A 22,581-nucleotide genomic window follows, 5' to 3' on the forward strand; every position below is an offset into this window, starting at 1 on the left:
TAAGAATGTACTTGCTGAGTTCCCACAGTCCACTACTTCCAATCTGTCTGACCCAGACCAAGACATCCCAGGAGTTTGCACATAGCAATAGTTCCTCCAGCAACCCTATCCACAGTACACTAACCTGCCACGCTGACATTTTTGTGGAACAGATGTCCAATGCTAAATTTCAGTAGAGTAAGATTTACAGCAGTTACAGCCCTCTCCAAAATGCTGAGGCCGTACATTCACACAAACAAGTTGCATTCTGAACAGGTGCTGGAAAAGGATCATCTTGTCATGATTAGCCAGGGACAGTCACATATTCAATCAGTTTTCTATTGCAGAAAGTAATGTGATCTGTCTGGAAGGCTGTAGATGTCTCCTCTCCAGACTGGATGTGAAGCAGGCTCTAGAGCTCCGCTTCTGTGACTGCTCACTAGACTGAAGCCTGCTTTGATCCCTATCACATTGAGCTGTGGTATGAAGGGCTAAGGTACATGGGATGGGGCATCAGAGAGGTGGGGTTTTGTGAGACACACTTTGTCTTGTTCGTCTGCTGGGACTTGTCAGACGTGGGAGGCCATACCAGTTACAGTGCCTCTGCCAGTGTAGATCTCAGCTTCATGGGAATGTGAAAACTTCTCAACCCACACTGTCAGTGCTACAATAAAGCAATGTCCATGTATTATGAAATTAATTATGTTAAATGTCTTCTTTGCGTGCCATAGAATGCCTGGAGGTCTGTGTGCTACAAAAAGACTGTTATATAGACTTGTGTCCTCACCAACAGTGAGATCTCAAACATGTGATTTTTTATCATTGCATTGTTATAATCCTATTTTGTTTCTCTTGTAGGTTGGGACAGCGGCTTTCTGAAAATGAGACTTATCAACAAAATTTTGCCATTGATGCACAGTATGAGTTAGCTCAGTTTGTGTGGGATGATGGCAAAGGACCGGCTTTGGTGGATACTCCATTCCTGTGTTCTAAATATCGTTCTATGTGTGCTACATCTCCAAGGCTCATCAGATATTGTGTAAGAACATATTGAGCTATTCAAGTTAGTTTATTATACCACTCAATAAACTGAGATGAAGTACAATAATTCTGTTCTTGTAACTGGATAAAGTCAAACACTTATATTTTAAGTCCAGTGCACACCATTACTAACATGTCATAAATATCAGTGTTCGTAATCCCACTTTACAGAAGGAAAACAAGTAGCTTCCTCAGATTTCAATGGGTTTGAATTTAAACGTTTTCAGCATATTGTAATCGTGACTTTCTTTATGATGATAACATTGTTACTCATATTTCCATCTGAGTTGCAGAGGCAGATGTTTTTCCCCCACTGTCTCTATTCTGGAATTTTGATATAAGGTTTTCACTAGTTCCATAAAGTGCTAGAAGTATCCCTGTGGATTCATAATTATTTATAAGTAATTTGTGTGAATGCTCTTGAAGACTTCCAAATCTGTAAGAGGAAGATGCATATGTAGTTTTTGTACTCTCCCTTTTCAGATACATGTTTATAAGCACTCAAGAATGTCACATTATGAAATATGAGACTTTTCAGAGATATAGATTTTCTAAATCCCCTTTCTATATGCTTATATAACCTCTACATGTTTCAGGTTATCCCACATTTTCATTTGTGAAATGAAGAAGTTTGTCATGTTGAAAGACTTACTGTTCTAGTAGGTCAGTGCTTGTTTGTCACTTTATAGTGTGTCATGTTGAAAGACTTAATAATGTTCCAGTAGGTCAGTTTTTATTTGTCTCTTTTTATATCTTCTATTTTCTCAAGGTGATCTGTAAATTTGTTAAGACAAGTCAGGGAACACAGTGTTGTTTCCATGCATGCAAGTTATTTCTGATTGCAAAAACTATTTGATCTCTTCTTATTGTTGCCCCTTTCTTGGGAAAGGGCAGCATTAGAAACTGTAGAGGTATGGGTAAGGACGAGCACAACAAAAATTTGGGATGGAAAGGTAAACTAATTAGGAATTGTTGCAAGGACTTTATGAAGGAAGGGCACTGATTTGTACAGGAAAGAAAAAACAAATAGATGTAGCATCTGATTTGGTTCAATGACTTCTTAAATGATATAATGAGAGGAAAAATCCTGGAGGAAAATCAATGAGCACAAAAGAACATGACTAATGATGTGTTATGTGGTTAGTAGAATGAAATCTAAAAACTACAATCACATGGTACAATTTCGTTTTGTGTGTGGTGATGTTGCAGAATTGATGATAATGTGTTAATGAAACACAACTTTAATCTTTTAGGTCTCTCACATAGAGGAAAGTAATTATAAGCTGGACTTTGTTGTTAAAAGGTGATATGCAACATGAAGGAAGAAATAATCTTAGGACTAAAAGGAGTTCAGTGAAGAAACAATAAGGAAAAAAATGGGCAAATAACCCAAAGAAAGAAAGGAGATGAATGCAAAGATAAAAAAATATTGTAGTGGAAGAAAAAGTTTATGAGAAAAAACTAACATTCAGAAGTGGTACTGATATGGCTGGAATGGGAGAAAAGGTTCAATTTCAACCTCTATATTTTACATAAAAATAATTTCCATGTGGATTTTACCTCCTATTTATGGTAGGAAGCAGAGTTCTTTATCTTAACAGGGATCATAAAAAATATTACTTAAGATAGGAAACTGGTAATGTCTGGAGATTCAGAACTAAATTAAATTGTTTTTGGTTTAGGACATTTGACATCACTGTTATCATCACATTTATTTAAAGGCAAATTATTAGACTTGTGATTCTAAGTGCACGAATTTCTGTTATAATTGTAGCAAACAAAGATCATTGTAAATAAGCAACCTCCACATAGTGCATAACCATTTCTTCATCACTCATCAATTTGCTCATGTAATTGGTAAAAGGTTATTATTAGAGGAACAGCAGCTGAATAGCTTAGATGTGTTTGGAATAATCAGTGACCATTAATTGAATGAAGTTTTTTATTCAAAATACAGTTATCTCTTTCAAACCAATTGCTCATTCATGGATAGTGCACATTTCACTTATTTTCCATTTTTCCTGGCTTGCATTGTTTTGCTTTCTTGTGTGCACTTGCTATGTGAAACATATTACTTTGACATGAAAGAAATGATGCAACATACACTACTAACCTATTTGCAATTGTGTATTAATGCAATGTTGTTTTCCAATGCAGTCTGTATTCTTAAGGTGTGACAAGTTTAAACAAAATTGATCAATGCAGTGACAGTGGACAAGCAGTTTCCTACAGGTGTGTTATTGCACTACACCAGAAAATGTGATTTACAGTGTCTCACACAAATGAAACAATACTGATGATACATAATAGTGTACTTACCAAATATGTTCATTTAGAACTGGTTGCCCATAAAGTAGAAGACATCTGAATTCATTTTCTTTCATTCATTTTACTACACAAAAGCTTTTTTTCTAGAAATTTCTTGTGCAACTATTCATTGGCACTGCCTTTTTCCCCCATCAGCAGAGCACAGGAATACATACATACTAAATTTCGCATCCAGTGCTACAGACTTTATCAATTTTGAGGTAATTTGCCAAGGTCTAAGGATGCTGAGGACAAATAATCACCACTATTAAGCCACAGCAAACAGTTTCTTAGTAGTTTCTCATTCTGGAAACATCCCCCAGGCTGTGGCTAAGCCATGTCTCTGCAATATCCTTTCTCTCAGGAGTGCTAGTTCTGCAAGGTTCGCAGGAGAGCTTCTGTAAAGTTTGGAAGGTAGGAGACGAGATACTGGCAGAAGTAAAGCTGTGAGGACCGGGCGTGAGTCGTGCTTCGGTAGCTCAGATGGTAGAGCACTTGCCCGCGAAAGGCAAAGGTCCCGAGTTCGAGTCTCGGTCGGGCACATCTGGCATCTGCCAGGAAGTTTCAGTTTCTTAGTAATTTGTGCAGTGTCATTTCTTTCCAGTCAAGGTAGTATACTTTGTGGACTTGCATGTAATCCTTGGTAGAATGTGTGCTAACTCCACTAGTATCCTTTTGGTAATGCTCATTACACTTATCACCATTGAACACTAAGTTTGTTTGGATTTTCAGACATAGTTCAGAAAACACCATACTTGCAACATTACAGAATTGGTCTACATGTTGGTTTTATGCAGAAAACATTTTTAAAAGGGTTACATCCAAGCTCACAAAATATATGTTTCACACACCACCACCTGTAGAAAATTCAGAAACTAAAGAAACTGCATAAGAAGATCTCATAAGTGGATGTAAACAGCAGAGCCCACAGACTGTGAGTTGAGGAATATCCAAATGTATACATGTAGAAGCTAGCATTGATGAAGTCACTCCCATTTCCTAGGAGCACCTTATAATTATTTTTTATACATTGCCTGTGCCTGAAGAAATATGAACAGTTGCTTAGACCATAGAGCAATGTGGGCAACTGTATATAACATTAATTATAAGATACAGGGTAATGAATTATCATTTGAATTAAGATAAAAGAATGCTTTTCCTGTGTGTAAAATTAAAAAAAAAAAGATATTTATTACTGTTCTGAGATTGTGTTTCTTTCCAAAACTCAATTTCAGGGAGATGCTGTTTCAAGAAGTCACATATATTTTGCTATAAAGACTTGCAGCAAGTTCCACAAAGATAGAGTGCCAGTAATTAAGAAAACATGGGGTAAATTCACAGGGTATATGGAATTTTACAGTGATGTAGCAGGTGAGATGAAGTTTTGTCTACTCTATACTGTCTAAACAATAATTGGAGTTAAGAGGCATTATATGTGATGTTCTTCAGATCAGAATATACCCACAATTAATCTTGGAGTACCCAACACAGAAGTTGGCCACTGTGTAAAGACAATGAGTATAATACATAATGTTGCACTTCAGCCTCAAAAGTATCCAACTGTGAAATGGATTGTAATAACGGATGATGATACAATATTGAGGTATGGGTATCCAGATCTTTAGTTTAATTAAAATAGCACTTTGTGGAAAGTGTTTCATTACATAAATTAATTTTGAAATTTTTTTAGCATCCAAGTTAATGTAAATACAATTTTGCAACTGTGTTTCATATTTTTTACTATTTAATTGTTTCACTATTCATTTGTTACTCTTGCCTCTTATGCATGGTATTTTGCCAAGCTAGGTATGGTTCTTTTTTCCTCCATCAGTCTTCTAACTGGTTTAGTGTGACTTACCACAAATTTCTCTCCTATTCCAGACCCTTAGCTTCCTCTACAGTTTTTACATTGTAGAGCCATGGAAGTTATTCTGTGGTGCCTCAACATGCCCTAACATCATTTCCCTTCATCTTGCCAGAGTTTTCCATATATTCCTTGTGGCATCCTCCAGAGATTGTAGTGCCACACCAGAGTCAGCAATGAAAATCGATACCACAGACATTAGCGAGGGTTTGCTGCAATCTGCAACAATCAGTGGCAGGCACTCCAGAAGACCACTCCTCCCCCTCAGCATAGCAGGCCTCTCATGCTGAGGTCAATATAGTGTGTGTTGAGCATGCAAGAGCTCTGTCCCAGTTCCAGACTTCGGCTACACCAGTCAACATCCCCATGTAGGGCAATGCCAGCTAAATGTGGAATTTTGTACTGCGAGAGAGCTGTTCGTTAACTAGTGCATCAATTCATGCTTTGCTAGTCAATGGCAGCTGTAAATTACCCAGTGCTATTTTGGGAAAGAACTGTGTTGAGTTAAGTAAATTTTTCTATTATTTATGTAATAAAGTGAGCTAATACTTAATTTTTTCTAGTTTCATGTCTTCTGCCGGAGGAATTAAAGAACCCATAGTTACGGCTGGACAATGTAGTTCTGTCTGGTCGCATCATTCCTTTCTTTTCTGATTCGGTGGAGAACCACCTCAATCCTTACATTATTAGTCCACCTAATTTTCTGCATTCTTCTGTAGCACATCATTATAAAAGATTCAATTCTCATCTGTTGTGGTTTCCCACAGTCCAAGTTTCACTACCATATGATTGTGTGCTCCAAAAGTACATTCTCAGACATTTCTTCCTCAAATAAAGGCCTATGTTTATACCGTACACTTCTCTTGGCCATTAATATCCTTATTGCCAGTGCTAGTCTGCTTTTTATGTCCTTCTTGCTCTGTCCATCATGGGTTATTTTGCTGTCTAGATAGCAGAATTGCTTGATTTTTTTCTACTTCATGATCACCAAGTCTGATGTTAAGTTCCTTGCTGTTTTCATTTCTGCTTCCTCTCATTACTTTTGTCTTTCTTTGATTTTCTCTCAATCTACACTCCTGGAAATTGAAATAAGAACACCGTGAATTCATTGTCCCAGGAAGGGGAAACTTTATTGACACATTCCTGGAGTCAGATACATCACATGATCACACTGACAGAACCACAGGCACATAGACACAGGCAACAGAGCATGCACAATGTCGGCACTAGTACAGTGTATATCCACCTTTCGCAGCAATGCAGGCTGCTATTCTCCCATGGAGACGATCGTAGAGATGCTGGATGTAGTCCTGTGGAACGGTTTGCCATGCCATTTCCACCTGGCGCCTCAGTTGGACCAGCGTCCGTGCTGGACGTGCAGACCGCGTGAGACGACGCTTCATCCAGTCCCAAACATGCTCAATGGGGGACAGATCCGGAGATCTTGCTGGCCAGGGTAGTTGACTTACACCTTCTAGAGCACGTTGGGTGGCACGGGATACATGCGGACGTGCATTGTCCTGTTGGAACAGCAAGTTCCCTTGCCGGTCTAAGAATGGTAGAACGATGGGTTCGATGACGGTTTGGATGTACCGTGCACTATTCAGTGTCCCCTCGACGATCACCAGTGCTGTACGGCCAGTGTAGGAGATCGCTCCCCACACCATGATGCCGGGTGTTGGCCCTGTGTGCCTCGGTCGTATGCAGTCCTGACTGTGGCGCTCACCTGCACGGCGCCAAACACGCATACGACCATCATTGGCACCAAGGCAGAAGCGACTCTCATCGCTGAAGACGACACGTCTCCATTCGTCCCTCCATTCACGCCTGTCGCGACACCACTGGAGGCGGGCTGCACGATGTTGGGGCGTGAGCGGAAGACGGCCTAACGGTGTGCGGGACCGTAGCCCAGCTTCATGGAGACGGTTGCGAATGGTCCTCGCCGATACCCCAGGAGCAACAGTGTCCCTAATTTGCTGGAAGTGGCGGTGCGGTCCCCTACGGCACTGCGTAGGATCCTACGGTCTTGGTGTGCATCCGTGCGTCGCTGCGGTCCGGTCCCAGGTCGACGGGCACGTGCACCTTCCGCCGACCACTGGCGACAACATCGATGTACTGTGGAGACCTCACGCCCCACGTGTTGAGCAATTCGGCGGTACGTCCACCCGGCCTCCCGCATGCCCACTATACGCCCTCGCTCAAAGTCCGTCAACTGCACATACGGTTCACGTCCACGCTGTCGCGGCATGCTACCAGTGTTAAAGACTGCAATGGAGCTCCGTATGCCACGGCAAACTGGCTGATACTGACGGCGGCGGTGCACAAATGCTGCGCAGCTAGCGCCATTCGACGGCCAACACCGCGGTTCCTGGTGTGTCCGCTGTGCCGTGCGTGTGATCATTGCTTGTACAGCCCTCTTGCAGTGTCCGGAGCATGTATGGTGGGTCTGACACACCGGTGTCAATGTGTTCTTTTTTCCATTTCCAGGAGTGTATATTCTGTACCCTTTAGACTGTTCATGCCATTCAACAGATCCTGTATTCTTCTTCACTTTCACTGAGAATAGCAATGCCATCAGCTAATCTTATCATTGATATCCTTTCACCCTGATTTTTGATCCCACACTTGAATCTCTCTTTTATGTCACTCATTGCTTTCTCGATGTATAGACTGAACAGTATGAGTGAAAGACGCTCCCTTTGGGAACCCCTTCTCAATCTGATCACTTCATCTTAGGTCTTCCAATCTTTCTTGTACATATTACATATTACTCATCTTTGCTTATAGCTTACTCCTATTTTTTCCAGAATTTCAAACGTCTTGCACCAGTTTACATTGTCAAACACTTGAACCATGTTGACAAATCCTATGAGTGTGTCTTTATTTTTCTTTAGTCTTGCTTCCATTATCAAGTGCAATGTCATGACTGCCTCACTGGAAGCATTACCTTTCCTAAAGGCAAACTGATCATCATCTAATCATTTTCTTTTCCAGTCTTCTGTATATTATTCTTGTCAGCAACATGGATACATGAGTTGTTAAGCTGATTGTGTGATAGTACTCACACCTAACTGCCCTTGCTAGTCTATGAAATTATGTGGATGATATTTTTCCAAAAGTATCATACATACTATACATCATCTTGAATAGTTATTTGGTTCCGACTTTCCTTAATGATTATAGAAATTCTGATGGAATTCTTTGTGTTACGTATTAGATACAATATTCTGACAGCTGTATAGTGAGTTACAATATTCTTTACATATGTCATTATAATACTGTACAATATTACAAATATCCTTGAGACACTCTATGGCTGAGCCAGAGAGTCTTTGTGTGTTCTTCAGATTATTGTTACCTCCCTAATACCCATGTTTGTCTTTCAAACATCGGTGATTGCTCTGTTTAGAGACATCCATTCCTCTCCAACTGAACTGCCTACTATAGCAGTCCTTATCACAGTACCCACATCTTTAGTGAACTTCAAATGTATCTCATCATCCCTTAGAACTTTAGTACCTACTTCCTTCCTCACTTACTCTTCCGCATAATTCTCATGATCTTCAGTCTACTCTTCAGCATTACTAAATTGTGATCTGAGTGTATATCTGCTCTTGGGTTCACCTTACAATCCGGAATCTGATTTCACAATTTCTGTCTGACAATGATGTAATCCAACTGGAATAATCCCAATATTCATTTCTTTTCCAAGTATAGCTGCTCCTCTCATGATTATTGAATAGTGTATTTGCTATAACCAACTGAAATTTATTGTAAAACTCAATTGATCTTCCTCCTCTTTCATTTCTGATGCTGTTGTTGTTGTTGTTGTGGTCTTCAGTCCAGAGACTGGTTTGATGCAGTTCTCCATGTTTCGCTATCCTGCCTAGGCTTCTTCATCTCTGAGTAATTACTGCAGCCTACATTCCTACTACCAAGCATATATTCTCCTGTAAATCTTTCTTCTATTTCTTCCCCTAAAATTACATTCCAATCCTCCAAGATTATTAGATTATCATTTCCCTTTACATATATGTATTACCTATTCAATATCCTCATATACATTTTGTCTGCCTTCATCTTCAGCTTGCAACAAGGCACATATACCTGAACTATTGTTTGTTTGCTGTCAAATATGATGAGAACAACTCTATCACTGAACTGTTCACAGTAACTCATTCTCTAACCTACCTTCCCATTCACAATGATTCCCACTCATGTTATACCATTTTGTGCTGCTGTTGATATTACCCTATATTCGTCTTGCCAGAAGTCCTTGCCTTCTTACCATTTAAGTTCACTGACTCCCACTGTATCTAAATTGTGCATTTTCCTTTTCAGATTTTCTAACTTCCTACTACATTCAGACTTCTGACATTCCATACCCCAACTCATAGAACATTATCCTTTCATTGTTTATTCAATATTCTTTTCATGTTCACCTCCCACTTAAGTGACCTCCTGGAATTCTGAATGGGGGTCTAATCTGGAATTTTGTGTCAATCATCATGGAACTTTTTTCATTTATAGGCCACATACCCTGTGGATACATGTTATTTGTCTTTAATACAGTGGTTTCCATTGCCTTCTGCATCCTCATACTGTTGATCATTGCCAATTCTTTTGCCTTGTAGGGGCAGTTTTCCTCCCCAAGGGCAAGAGAATGCCTTGAACCTTTGCAGCTCCTCTGCCCTTTGACAAGGTTGTTGAATCTTCAGCCATCAACCCATGGCATTTTGGTTACTAGTCAAATGTGCTACACCTAGACAACAGGCCTTATAGCCATAAAAACAATCTGTATCAGCAATATAGAAATGTTAATTGGAAGTTATTGGTGGAAAGTAACACCTCACTGAATAATTTAGGGGCTGAGTCATCAATATGCACATGAATAAGACTTCCTTTGCAGTTGGTTCTTGGGGTGATTGGATACCTCAGTGAGGGGTTTGGAGCCTTCAGACAAATCCAGAAGGCACTTCTAAGAGCATGACACACATTTTGCTAGAATTATTCCCACTACTAACCAACAATTAGCTTTCAGGCCTCACAAGTGATCACTGAGAGAAGTGGTTTGGTCTTTAACTCCACTGTCCTCAAGGAGGAGATGTATTTTACTGTCCACAACACATGACACATCATGAAACCCAGATAAAATTTCTTCTGAACAGCAAGTTATAGAGCTCATTAAACCATTCAGAGTCCATGGATCATACATCAGGAGGGTATCAAGTTGCATATTTAGGTTTCTCTCTGCTTTTATAGTTTACTTTTTCGGTTAGTATTGCTAGGATGGGTAGGATGTGTGAATGGTGTGTGTGGACATAGAAGGAGCTGGCCACGGTCCATGAACAGCTGAATGTGCGTTTGGCTATGGTCATCCACCTTGAGGTTGCTGCCTTAGGGTGTACAGTGGCAGAGAATTTGGCACGTCACGTGAGACACCTCAGGCGTTGCATGCTTTGCTCAGGTGCTCTGTTGCTGAGGCATCTCATAGAGTACCAAGTATGGTTGGTAATACATTTGGTCGCACAGAGTGGAGGATCAGGGTGGAGACTAATGGTCTGGCATTGCTTGTTCACTGTGAGAGTGAAAAGTTTGCCTTTTCTTCAGCAGGGTCCGAACAGGCACGCATGGGCAAGAGTGTGTTAGTTATTGGGAGCTCCAACATTACATGTGCTATGGAGCCCCTAAGGGAGTTAGCATTCAGTGCTGGAAAGAAAGCCAATGTGCACTACTTATATATGCCAGGTGGCCTCATCTGAGATATGGTGGAGGCCTTGCCTGCAGTTATCAAGAATCCAGGATGCAGTTTTATGCAAGTTTTGGCTCACATCAGCACCTGTCACGTGGGTGCTTAGGCCATCCTCAGTCCATACAGGTTTCTAATTGAAGTGGTGAAGGCTGCTGGCTTCACACAGGGGTTCAAGCAGTGCTCACATTTTGCAGCATTGTTCCCAGAGTTGATCAGGGTAGTTTGGTGTGGAGCCAAATGGAGATCTCAGTCAAAGGTTTCGTCAACTCTGTGATGGTCTTGGCAGCAGAATTCTGGACCTGCATTAATGTGTAAGGAATTGTAGGATTCCCTTGACAGGCAAAGGGTACACTACACAAAGGACCTAGCTGCTCAGGTAGCAGAGTATTTGTGGAATGCATATGGTTTTTTTAGACTAGACAGTAGTTTGAGTTACTCTAATAAACAATCACTGGACAGTACACAGATAGCAAAATCACACTGTGTTCAGAGTAAAGGCACTTTGTCAAAATTTTGTCAGTAAATTATCAAAGTACTCATAACAAAGCTCCTGAATTTGTAGCCCTCCAGGAAACTTCTCATACTCAAATTATTCTTGGCAGCAGGGGCTGGCTGAAACCTGAAGTGGAAAGCTCTGAGATATTTAGTGAGTCAGTCAGGGAATGTATATTGAAAAGACAGATTAGACACTGTAGGAGGGGGAGTGTTCATTGCACTCACTCCGACTTCAGGCCACGAGTGGCCTACCGGGACCATCCGAATGCCGTGTCAACCTCAGTGGAGGATGCGAATAGGAGGGGCGTGGGGTCAGCACACCGCTCTCCCGGCCGTTATGATGGTATTCTTGACCAAAGCCGCTACTATTCGGTCGAGTAGCTCCTCAATTGGCATCACAAGGCTGAGTGCACCCCAAAAAATGGCAACAGCGCATGGCGGCCTATATGGCCACCCAACCAAGTGCCGACCATTCCCGACAGCGCTTAACTTTGGTTATCTCACGGAACCAGTGTATCCACTGCAGCAAGGCCGTTGGTATTCTTGCAGGTGACAAAAATACTGTTGCTCTTGAGTCTGAATTTGAGTGTGACAGTAAAGTTTATTGGTCATATATAACAGGTCTAGATGCAATCAAGTTAATTGTTGGATGTTGTTACCAGACACCCGATTTTGCTGAGGCAATTTTAGAGTCATTCAAAGAAAGTCTATGGTCAGTAGTGTGCAAATACCCAGATCATGCATTACTAGTTGGAGGTGACTTTAACCTGCTGAATATAGGCTGGGACATCTGTGGGTTCATTATAGGGGGTAGAGATAGAGAATATTGTGAAATACTTTTGGACACTTTTCTGAAAGCTGTCTTGATCAGCTTGTTTGACAGCCCACATGCAAGAGCTTGTAGCTTCAGACAGCCTGACCTTATGGATGGCATCAGTATGGAGATGGGGGTTAATGATCATGATGTCATCATAGTGACTGTGGTTACTAAAGTAAATAAATCATTCAATAAGGCTAGGAGAGTATTTCTGCTAGAAAGAGAGGTTAAGCAGTTGTTAACATCTCACTTACATCATTTAATTCCAGTAGAGGGGTGTACAGGAAATATGGGCAAAGTGTAAATAGATTGTAAATCATGCTCTTGAAAAAGACTGTTCCTAGCAAGTGGATTAAAGATGGGAAAGATTCACTGTGGTTTAACAACCAGATGTGGAAAGTGTTGATGGAGCAAAAGCTGTTGCACCCTGGGTTCAACAGATAAGGTGCAAATGATACAGGCAGAGGTTCACAGAGATTTGCACATCTGTAAAAAGATCTTTGCACGAAGCACACAACTGTAACTACTACCACCATACCTTAGCAAAAAATCTTTGAACAAGATAATAGTGTTGCTCAAATGCAAGCTTCAAATTTGACCGTCTTTACAATTTTATTAATGGTCTAATATCTATGGTAAGAAGCTTCATGTAATAGTTTTTGCTGACTGACAAGTTTTCAATTTTCTCCTATTCCAGCCCCATGACAACCACAGACCAGCAGGCCAGTTGAAATTGATAATTTGTAGGTAGAAGGAGTGAACAAAAAATATCTAAGTCAACTTTCTGGTTGATAAATCTGTGTTGTTCTAGAAAACTATTTGTGTTGTTTTTAATTTTGTAGAATTAAAATTAAGTTATCTTATTTCAATTTAGGGAAGTGATGCAATGTGATTTCTGGACCACTCATTTGATGAGAAGCTCTTCTTCCTATGTGCTATATGAAAGGGAGCTGAAAGCACATTCCCTCAAAACCATCATGACTTGAAATTCATTAGTTGTAATTCACAGCAAACAAATACTATTCACCTGCTCTGTTTTATGTAGACTTTGATTATTATTGCACCATATGTATAGGTCTGCTATGTCATCATGATCTGAAAAAAATGAATGCAGTCTAGTCACATTTATGATGAGCCCTATTTCCAATCTCTGTAGCATGACTTGATGATCTACCTTGTTTTTATGAGGCAGCCATCTACTGTAATATTACAGAGATGCGAAATGTGTTGCATATCCCAGATGCTGCTTACAATGCTCACTCACCCTGAATAGCTGTATAATAATTATTTACAGTCACAAAATGAACTGAACTAAGACACTACAGCAGGAATGTCGGGATGAAGAGGAACTTGAAAAATTTGAGATACAGTTTCTTCGCAAGATAATGGGTCCAGAGATTGTGAATGGTCAGTACAGATTACAATGAAGGGAGCAACAAAGTAGGAAAATGGGAGAATAATTGAGTCTATCAGAAAAACAACACTAAAATTTTATGGGTGTGTCTAGGATGAATGAGAAGGTGGTGATGAAACAGATTAAAATATATATATATATATATATATAAAATATATATATATAAAATTAATGGTAGGCCTCGGTTCTTTAGCAATTAGTTCAGGAGGGTGAAAGAGGTCCATGCTGCATGATGAAGTATTCAGGATTCACCCAAAAGATGATTTCTTTGTATACCATGCAGAATTGCATCTATCTGCAGATGAAGCAATGCAATGTTGTATCCAATAGAGAAAATGGTGATAGCTACTCATTGCTCCTCTCTTATGCTGCAAAACAAGAAAAGATTGCAGGGTACCAGTGCATGCTAGTTGAGGACTCATTGAGACACCAGTATATCTTTCCACTGCAACCTATAATGACACTACGAGTTCGTGTCAAGGGCAGGTATAGTGGCAGGAGTAAGAAACAGGAAGTTATTTTGATGAGAGTATCCATCAGTTTGTACTGTCAATAACATATGTATTTAGGTATGATGCATGCTACTTTCTGGGCAGTGCAGCTAAAATAAATAAAATGAAGATTAAGGTTTAATGTTCTGTTGACAATGAGGTCATTAGGTACAAAGCCAAGATTAGGAAAGGCTGAGGAAGGAAATTGGGTTTGTCCTTTTCAAAATATTCTTAAATTTGTCTTAAGTGATTTTTAAAAAACCTTCAAAAACCTCAATCTGGGTGACAAGATGGGGATTATGAACCACTGTTCTTCCAATTGCAAGTCAAGTGACTTAAACACTTCACTTCATCTTTCAGTGAAACTAAATAAAATATTTAAGTAAGTGCAGATAGTCTATAGCAGTTTAACAGTTGTAAATTATTAATGCAGTTTCTAGTATCTGCTTTTTTATCTGTACTTTAACTTGTTATATAGTCCTTAAGGCTCTACTTCACCAAGGGATCTACTCAAGGTGATAAATGAAATGGATAGTGAGATGCAAGGAGATAGGTTAAGGAAAGGCACTGATGTCATTCTACATTCCATGATCCAAACACTGTTACATGGTATTCATTGTGGTATGGGACTATGCAGGCAACATTTTTAACTGTTAAGATGTACTTCAGAACACATTTGCATTTTGTATAATTTTTGTTGTAGTATCCTCATCCAGTCATTCCCCATAATTTCAGTTTGAATGAAGGTTTATTTTTTAGAATCTTCAGAAGTTTAAGAGAGTCATTCACAATGTATTTTGTAGTATATAGATAGTTGTGAGTTACAGTAGTTTAAAAAATAATTTTTACTTAACTGCAGAGTATTTTGACAAGATTTTTGTATGCAACTGTTTGAAAGTGTACAGTTGCAATGTAAATATAACCCTAATGAAATCTACTGATGTTCATGCTTACATTAAAACTGGCATATTGGTTTACATTTAGTTTTTATCTTTCAGCAGCAGTATACACTAACTGCAGTTGTTCTGAATTTATGCTCTTTTTGAGTCTGTTAGAAAAAAAGGCGAAAATAAGTTTCAGAAACAAATTTCAGCACCTCCAAGAAAGCAGTAAACTGAATCACAGGTTTTTCTCTTGTTATAACAGAAAACTATTTTTTGGTTGTTAATCACTTCAGTTCTTAAAGGCAACCTACCAACAGTTGAAAAAGTGTCAGAAAACTTAATGTAACGTATTTTGTTTACTGTTCTGTAAAATGGTGCACTAGCCACACTTCAATCTCATTGCAAATTGTCAGTGCTGTCTCAGCGACCTGTAATCTTAACTCAGTCCAGTATCATAGCAAGAGGTCACAGTTACTATGCAGAGAAAATACAACTAACTAACTAACAACTTACTCTTGCATTAAAGTCCATCATTATCATCTTTTATTGGGATTTACTGTTATTTGTTAGCTTCTCAAACTCTTTTTAGTGGTCTTCCATATTCCAATAAGAATAATTTAATTGGATAGATACAAAATCTACTCATCAAGCGGTAGCTGAACACACATGTAAAAGGTGGTTGTAATTGGCAAGATTTCGGAGCCAGTGGCTCCTTATTCAGGCAGAAGGGTTGAAGGGGAAGGAAGAGAGGTGAAGCAAAAGGACTTGAGAGATTTAGGAAAAGAGGTAGATTTTGGGAAAGTCACCCAGAGCCACAGGTCTGGGGAGACTTACTGCTCAGGATGCGAAGGAAAGACTGATTGTCGGGGACTGTATTGGTCAAGATTTAAAAACCTGAGCTTAAAGGTAATATGCAGACAGAGGCTATGGCTTAAATATCATGCATCAGTTAATAAGAGTGAAAAGCTATGTCATTTGTATGTGAAAGAGGTGGGGAGGGGGCAGTGAAAAATAAATGGGTAATACAATGAAAGATGTAGAAAACCAAAATGGAGTGAAGCAAAGAGTAGTTACTATAAAGAAATGCTGATATGGAAGAAACTAAAGTAAATTAAGGCCAGGTGCATGGCGAGAAACAAGGACATGTTGTAGTTCTAGTTCCCACCTATGGAGTTCTGAGAAACTGATGTCTGGGGGAAGAATTCATATGGCATGTATGATGAAACAGGCACCGAGGTCACGACTGTCATGTTGTAGAGCATGCTCTGCAACAGGATATTGCCAGTTGCCGGTACACACCCTCTGCCTGTGACCATTCATTCTAATTGATAATTTGGGGGGGGGGGGGGGGGGCGCTGATAACCACGCAGTTGAACGCCCCACAAACCAAACATCATCACACAGATAATTTGGTGGTAGTCATGCCAATGTAGAAGGCTGAAGAGTGTTTATATTGCAGCTGGTGAATGACATGTCGTTTCACAAGTGGTTCTCCCTTTGATAGTATATGTTTTACCAGTTATGGGGCTGTTGCAGGTGGTGGAAGGAGATGCATAGGGCAAGTCTTGGAGTGGGGATGATCACGGGAGTAGGAGCCATAGGGCAGAGAGATGGGTGCAGAAGGAGTATAGGGACTGACAAGAATATTGTGGAGATTGGAAAGGTGACAGAAAGCTATTCTAGGTGTGGTGGGCAAAATTTCAGACAGAATGGATCTCATTTCAGGGCATGATTTTAGGAAGTCATGGACCTGTCGAAGTAGCTGATTAACACATTCCAGACCAGGATAATACTGAGTCACCAGTTGTGTGCCCCAAAGTTGTTTTTGGAGGGATCAGCAGTACTAGGACTGGATGTGATGGCCCAGGAAATTTGCTGTTTAACTAGGCTGGTGGGGTAATTATGTGCAGTGAAGGCTGAGGTGAGAATGGTTGAGTACTGCTGTAAATAGTCTGCATCTAAACAAATATGTTTGCCTCAAATGCCAAGGTTATATGGGAGGGAATGTTTGACATGGAAGGGATGGCAACTGTCAAAATATAAGTACTGTTGTTAATTGATAGGTTTAATGTGGATAGAAGTGTGCAGCTGGCCTTCAGTGAGGATGAGATCAATGTCAAGGAAAGTGGTATGGCATTCACAATTGGACCATGTGAAATTTGATTGGGATAAGGTATTCAGAGATTCCATGAATTTTAGCAGGTCAGCCTCACCATGAGTCCACATGGTAAAGATCTCATCAATGTATCTAAACCAAACCAGGACCTGAAGACTTCTGGAGCCCAGGAAAGCCCCTCTCCAAGTGAACCATGGAAAGGTTGTCATAGGAAGGAGCCATCCTGGTTCCCATGGACGTACCCCTGATATGTTAGTATGCCTGCCCCTCAAAGGTGAAGTAATTGGTGGTAAGTATAAAGTTGATTAAGGTGAATAGGAAGAATGTCATATGTTTGGAATCAAGTGGGCTCTGACTGAGGAAATGTTCAGCAGCAGACCGACCGTGTATATGGGGGATGTTGGTACAGAGGGAGATGGCATCAGTGGTGACAAGCATGGTGGTGTGGTGAGAGTGGAACAGCCACAGTTTTCATATGATATAGGAAATGGTTGTTGTCTTTGATGTAGGAGGAGAGTCTTTGTACTATGGGTTGCAGGTGTTGATCAACTAAGGCAGATACATGTTCAGTGGGTGCTTTGAAGCCAGCAGCTATAGAACAGCCAGGATGATTGGGTTTGTGGATCTTAGAAAGAAGGTAAAAGGTGGGAGTATATGGTTTGGTTGTGGTGGGAAATTCTATGGCTTGAGGTGTTAGTCCTTGTGAGGGGCCTGAGGTTTTAAGGAGGGACTGCAGGTCAGTTTGAATCACAGTGATGGGATCTTGATGGCAGACACTGTCTGTATAGTTGCCTTCATTAACATAATCCTTTCGATCAAGTACTACAGTGGTAGATCTTTGTCTGCTGGAGGGTAATGATGAAGTTATCAGCTTTTAGGGAATGTAGAGCCTTCAGTTCTGCAGAGGCCACGTTAGAGTCATGTTGTAGGGACCTGAGGAAGGGTTGTGAAGCAGTGATGGATGTGATAAATTCTTCAAAGGCTTGTAAGTGATGATTGTGAGTTAGTGATGGTGGATCAGTTTGGGATCATGGTCTGAAGTTTTCAAGGCTGGGTTCAATGTCAGATTTGCTGTTGGAAATGTTGTGGGATTGGATTGCAAAGTGATATTTCTAATGGATATTACATGTGAAGGAAATTAGGTCATTCACCAAAGCAGCATGATAAAATTGACGTTTAGGGCTGAAAGTCAAACCCTTAGATAACACAGATAATTCAGGAGAGGAGAGTACTTTAGATGAGAGTTTAAGGACACTATACTGGTGTGACTGGTTCTTAGTCTGTGAGGCAGCGATGAAGGCTGTGAGATGTTAAGTTGGCCATCCACTTGTCTTGTTTATACGTAATTCTTTCATGTTTTTGTGCATTTGTTTTTTGGCTAACTACTCTTATGGACTTTTATTGCAGTCTCTACATCAATTTAATCCCAAGCTAAGTAGTTTACATTTTCTCCTATGACTTTTGCTTTCTGTTTACCCAGTTTTAAAGGTTTTTTTTCCCTTCTTTCTTTACCAGTCATTTTTCTGTATCATATAGATTGACCACTCTTTATCCCTTATTAATGATTTTTGTACAAATTTTTGTGATTTTTCCGATTTTTCCAATTTTTCCGTGATTTTGTTCCATTTTTCTATCTTTTACACCCTTTGCTTACTTTTTGTCGTTTGCTGCTCCCACAAGTTCTAACTCTCCAAAATGCCCTCTCTTGCCAAGGTGAATCCCATCTCATATTACATCTGCTCTTTTTGAAAACATGCTTTTGCACTGTCAAAGCTAAGGTCTCTCATTCTCTTTCTTGAAATATACTTGTTCCTGTGAGTTACTCCAAAATGCCTAACATTGAAAGTCCCTGTTTCTGGATGTAATCCTACTCTGCACCAGACTCTTTTGCAGTTTCAGTACCTGGCTAATCTGTGACCTATATGTCTCATCAGCCAGTACCCACTCCACCAGACTTCTCTCCTTCTACAATATCCTCCAGTTATCTGCCCCTCTTGTTTCCTTGAGTGGTATCATCCACCAAGCCAACTTCAAACTGCAACAAGCTATCCCACCTTCTCCTAAACTACCTGACAGTGGTGTTTCCCATCTTGTCTATCTGCAGCTCCCTAAACAGCCACACCATCCACCACCACTCCTCTCCTACAAATCAGCTTGGTCAACCTACTTAACATCCCACAGCCACACCACTTCTTGATAGATTAAAACAGTGTACCGTACTGAGACTCGAACTCGGGACCTTTGCCTTTCGTGGGCAAGTGCTCTACCAACTGAGCTACCCAAGCACGACTCACGGTCTGTCCTCACGGCTTTACTTCTGCCACTACCTCGTCTCCTACCTTCCAGACTTTACAGAACCTCTCCTGAGAACCTTGCAGAACTAGCACTCCTGAAAAAAAAAAGATATTGCAGAGACATGGCTTAGCCATGTCTCTGCAGTATCCTTTTTTTCAGGAGTGCTAGTTCTGCAAGGTTCACAGGAGAGCTTCTGTAAAGTTTGGAAGGTAGGAGACGAGGCACTGAAGCCATGTGTCTGCAATATCCTTTATTTCAGGAGTGCTAGTTCTGCAAGGGTCTCAGGAGACTTTCTGTAAAGTTTGGAAGGTAGGAGATAAGGTACTGGCAGAAGTAAAGCTGTGAGGACTGGGCGTGAGTTGTGCTTGGGTAGCTCAGTTGGTAGAGCACTTGCCCGCGAAAGGCAAAGGTCCCGAGTTCAAGTCTCGGTCCGGCACACAGTTTTAATTTGCCAGGAAGTTTCATATCAGCGCACACTCTGCTGCAGAGTGAAAATCTCATTCTGGAAATGTCCTTGGTTCTCACCATCCACCTGTCCTTAATTTATGTCAGTTTCTTCCATCTCAGCATTTCTTCACAGTAACTGCTCTTTGCTTCCCTCTGTTTTAGATTTCTACACCTTTCATTGTCTTACCCATCTATTTTTCACTGCCCACCTCTGTTACGTACAATGCACTTAGCTTTTCACTCTTATTAACTGAAGTATAATGTTTGAGCAGTAGTCTCTGTTACACATCACTTTATCTTCCACCTTTAAGCTCTCAGTTTTTTAAATCTCTTTCGATGCAGTCCCTAAAAACCAGTCTTTCCTTCTCATCTTGTTCGGTAAGTCTCCTCTGACCCGCAGTTCTAGGTTACTTCCCCAAAATCTACCATTTTTCTTAGACCTCTCGAGTCCTCTTCCTTCACCCCTCTTCCTTCCCCTTCAACCATTCTGCTTGAAGAAAGAGCCACTGGCTCTGAAATCGTGCCAATTAGAACCGTCTTTCTCATGTGTGTTGTGCTGCAGCTCAGTGAATAGATTTTTTATCTATCCAGTTAAATTATTTTGTCAGTAATTGATTGTTGTCATTGTTCCAATAAGAATATACACATATTGGTGCAAATACTTGAATGATTTTCTTTCAAAAAATGTCTTGCTATTCTGTCTGAGATTGTGTTAATATAAACAGCTTTATTTTATATATCAAGGTGCAGATGTAGAAATAGTTCATGTTTGATCAATAGTGTGTAGCATTTCCCTGAGTTTCCTCAGTCCACTTCTGTGAATTTTCTTTTATCAATGCCAGAATACCAACTTCCAGTGACCTTACATGCAGCAATATGGTGTCTGACAACCCTACACCTGATATATGAGCCTATCAGTATCCAAAATGTTTATTAAGATATTTGAAATCTGCTGAACCTTGGCAGTGCTATGCTCTGTTCATATTAAACTCTTACAGAGCTTGCACTGTTCAATTACACATAAAAATACTTCTCTGAAAGTAGCAAAGCTGCTATTTCACATGTGTCATTCCTTTTAATCCTGCTAGTGTCATCCTCATGATATATGTTTTCAGTGTCTCCAGGCTACAGGAGCTATTGAGCTGTTTCAAATCAGATGTACCATTCCTGCTGGGAGAAAGATATGGATTTAACATTCATATGCCACATGGAGGCTTTAATTATGTGACAGGAGGAGGTGGCATGGTACTCAGCTTAGCAGCTGCACAGCTTATTGCCAAATCTACCAAATGTCAATGTCCAGACATCTCGACACCAGATGATATGTTTCTTGGATCATGTGCCACTAGGCTGGGAATACCAATAATTCACATTCCAGGATTCCACCAGGTTTGTATCCCTGATACTTGTGCTTCGCATTGATGAGTATTGTGGTTATTCACAGCAAAAACCACTAGTGCACTGTGTTATTTAAATGTTGTCATAGAAGCTCAGAAATGAATTTAATTCATGTCCAAAATATTTGTAGTTGAAAAGGAAAACTTATTCAGTTTATGAAATGAAGTTGCCACACTAGGACAAATGAGTTTTTCACTTTCTAATTTTGTGTTAACTTGAATTTGAACTGGAAAATATTTGAAACTTCCTGGCAGATTAAAACTGTGTGCCTGACCAAGACTCGAACTCGGGACCTTTGCCTTTCGCGGGCAAGCACTCTACCATCTGAGCTACCGAAGCACGACTCACGGCCGGTCCTCACAGCTTTACTTCTGCCAGTATCTCGTCTCCTACCTTCCAAACTTTACAGAAGCTCTCCTGCGAACCTTGCAGAACTAGCACTCCTGAAAGAAAGGATATTGCGGAGACATGGCTTAGCCACAGCCGGGGGGATGTTTCCAGAATGAGATTTTCACTCTGCAGCGGAGTGTGCGCTGATATGAAACTTCCTGGCAGATTAAAACTGTGTGCCCGACCGAGACTCGAACTCGGGACCTTTGCCTTTCGCGGGCAAGCGCTCTACCATCTGAGCTACCGAAGCACGACTCACGGCCGGTCCTCACAGCTTTACTTCTGCCAGTATCTCATCTCCTACCTTCCAAACTTTACAGAAGCTCTCCTGCGAACCTTGCAGAACTAGCACTCCTGAAAGAAAGGATATTGCGGAGACATAGCTTAGCCACAGCCTGGGGGATGTTTCCAGAATGAGATTTTCACTCTGCAGCGGAGTGTGCGCTGATATGAAACTGTTCTGCAAGGTTTGCAGGAGAGCTTCTGTAAAGTTTGGAAGGTAGGAGATGAGATACTGGCAGAAGTAAAGCTGTGAGGACCGGCCGTGAGTCGTGCTTCGGTAGCTCAGATGGTAGAGCGCTTGCCCGCGAAAGGCAAAGGTCCCGAGTTCGAGTCTCGGTCGGGCACACAGTTTTAATCTGCCAGGAAGTTTCATATCAGCGCACACTCCACTGCAGAGTGAAAATCTCATTCTGGAAACATCCCCCAGGCTGTGGCTAAGCCATGTCTCCGCAATATCCTTTCTTTCAGGAGTGCTAGTTCTGCAAGGTTCGCAGGAGAGCTTCTGTAAAGTTTGGAAGGTAGGAGACGAGATACTGGCAGAAGTAAAGCTGTGAGGACCGGCCGTGAGTCGTGCTTCGGTAGCTCAGATGGTAGAGCGCTTGCCCGCGA

The 22,581-nt window shown here is 40.7% G+C and overlaps 1 protein-coding gene across 2 annotated transcripts in view; it reads left to right on the forward strand.

Annotated features, from left to right (window-relative positions):
- The window catches only part of LOC126171570 (beta-1,3-glucosyltransferase), a 95,875-nt gene that overhangs the window by 47,005 nt on the left and 26,289 nt on the right, over positions 1 to 22,581 (forward strand). For both annotated transcript variants that reach the window (XM_049920811.1, XM_049920810.1), the window contains exons 7-10: positions 838 to 1,018; positions 4,563 to 4,698; positions 4,777 to 4,930; positions 21,018 to 21,291. In XM_049920811.1, the coding sequence (XP_049776768.1) occupies positions 838 to 1,018; positions 4,563 to 4,698; positions 4,777 to 4,930; positions 21,018 to 21,291 (745 nt within the window). The remainder of the gene's footprint in view (positions 1 to 837; positions 1,019 to 4,562; positions 4,699 to 4,776; positions 4,931 to 21,017; positions 21,292 to 22,581) is intronic.

Source organism: Schistocerca cancellata, chromosome 1 (assembly GCF_023864275.1).
Source record: "Schistocerca cancellata isolate TAMUIC-IGC-003103 chromosome 1, iqSchCanc2.1, whole genome shotgun sequence".
NCBI classification, from domain to species: Eukaryota; Metazoa; Arthropoda; class Insecta; order Orthoptera; family Acrididae; genus Schistocerca; species Schistocerca cancellata.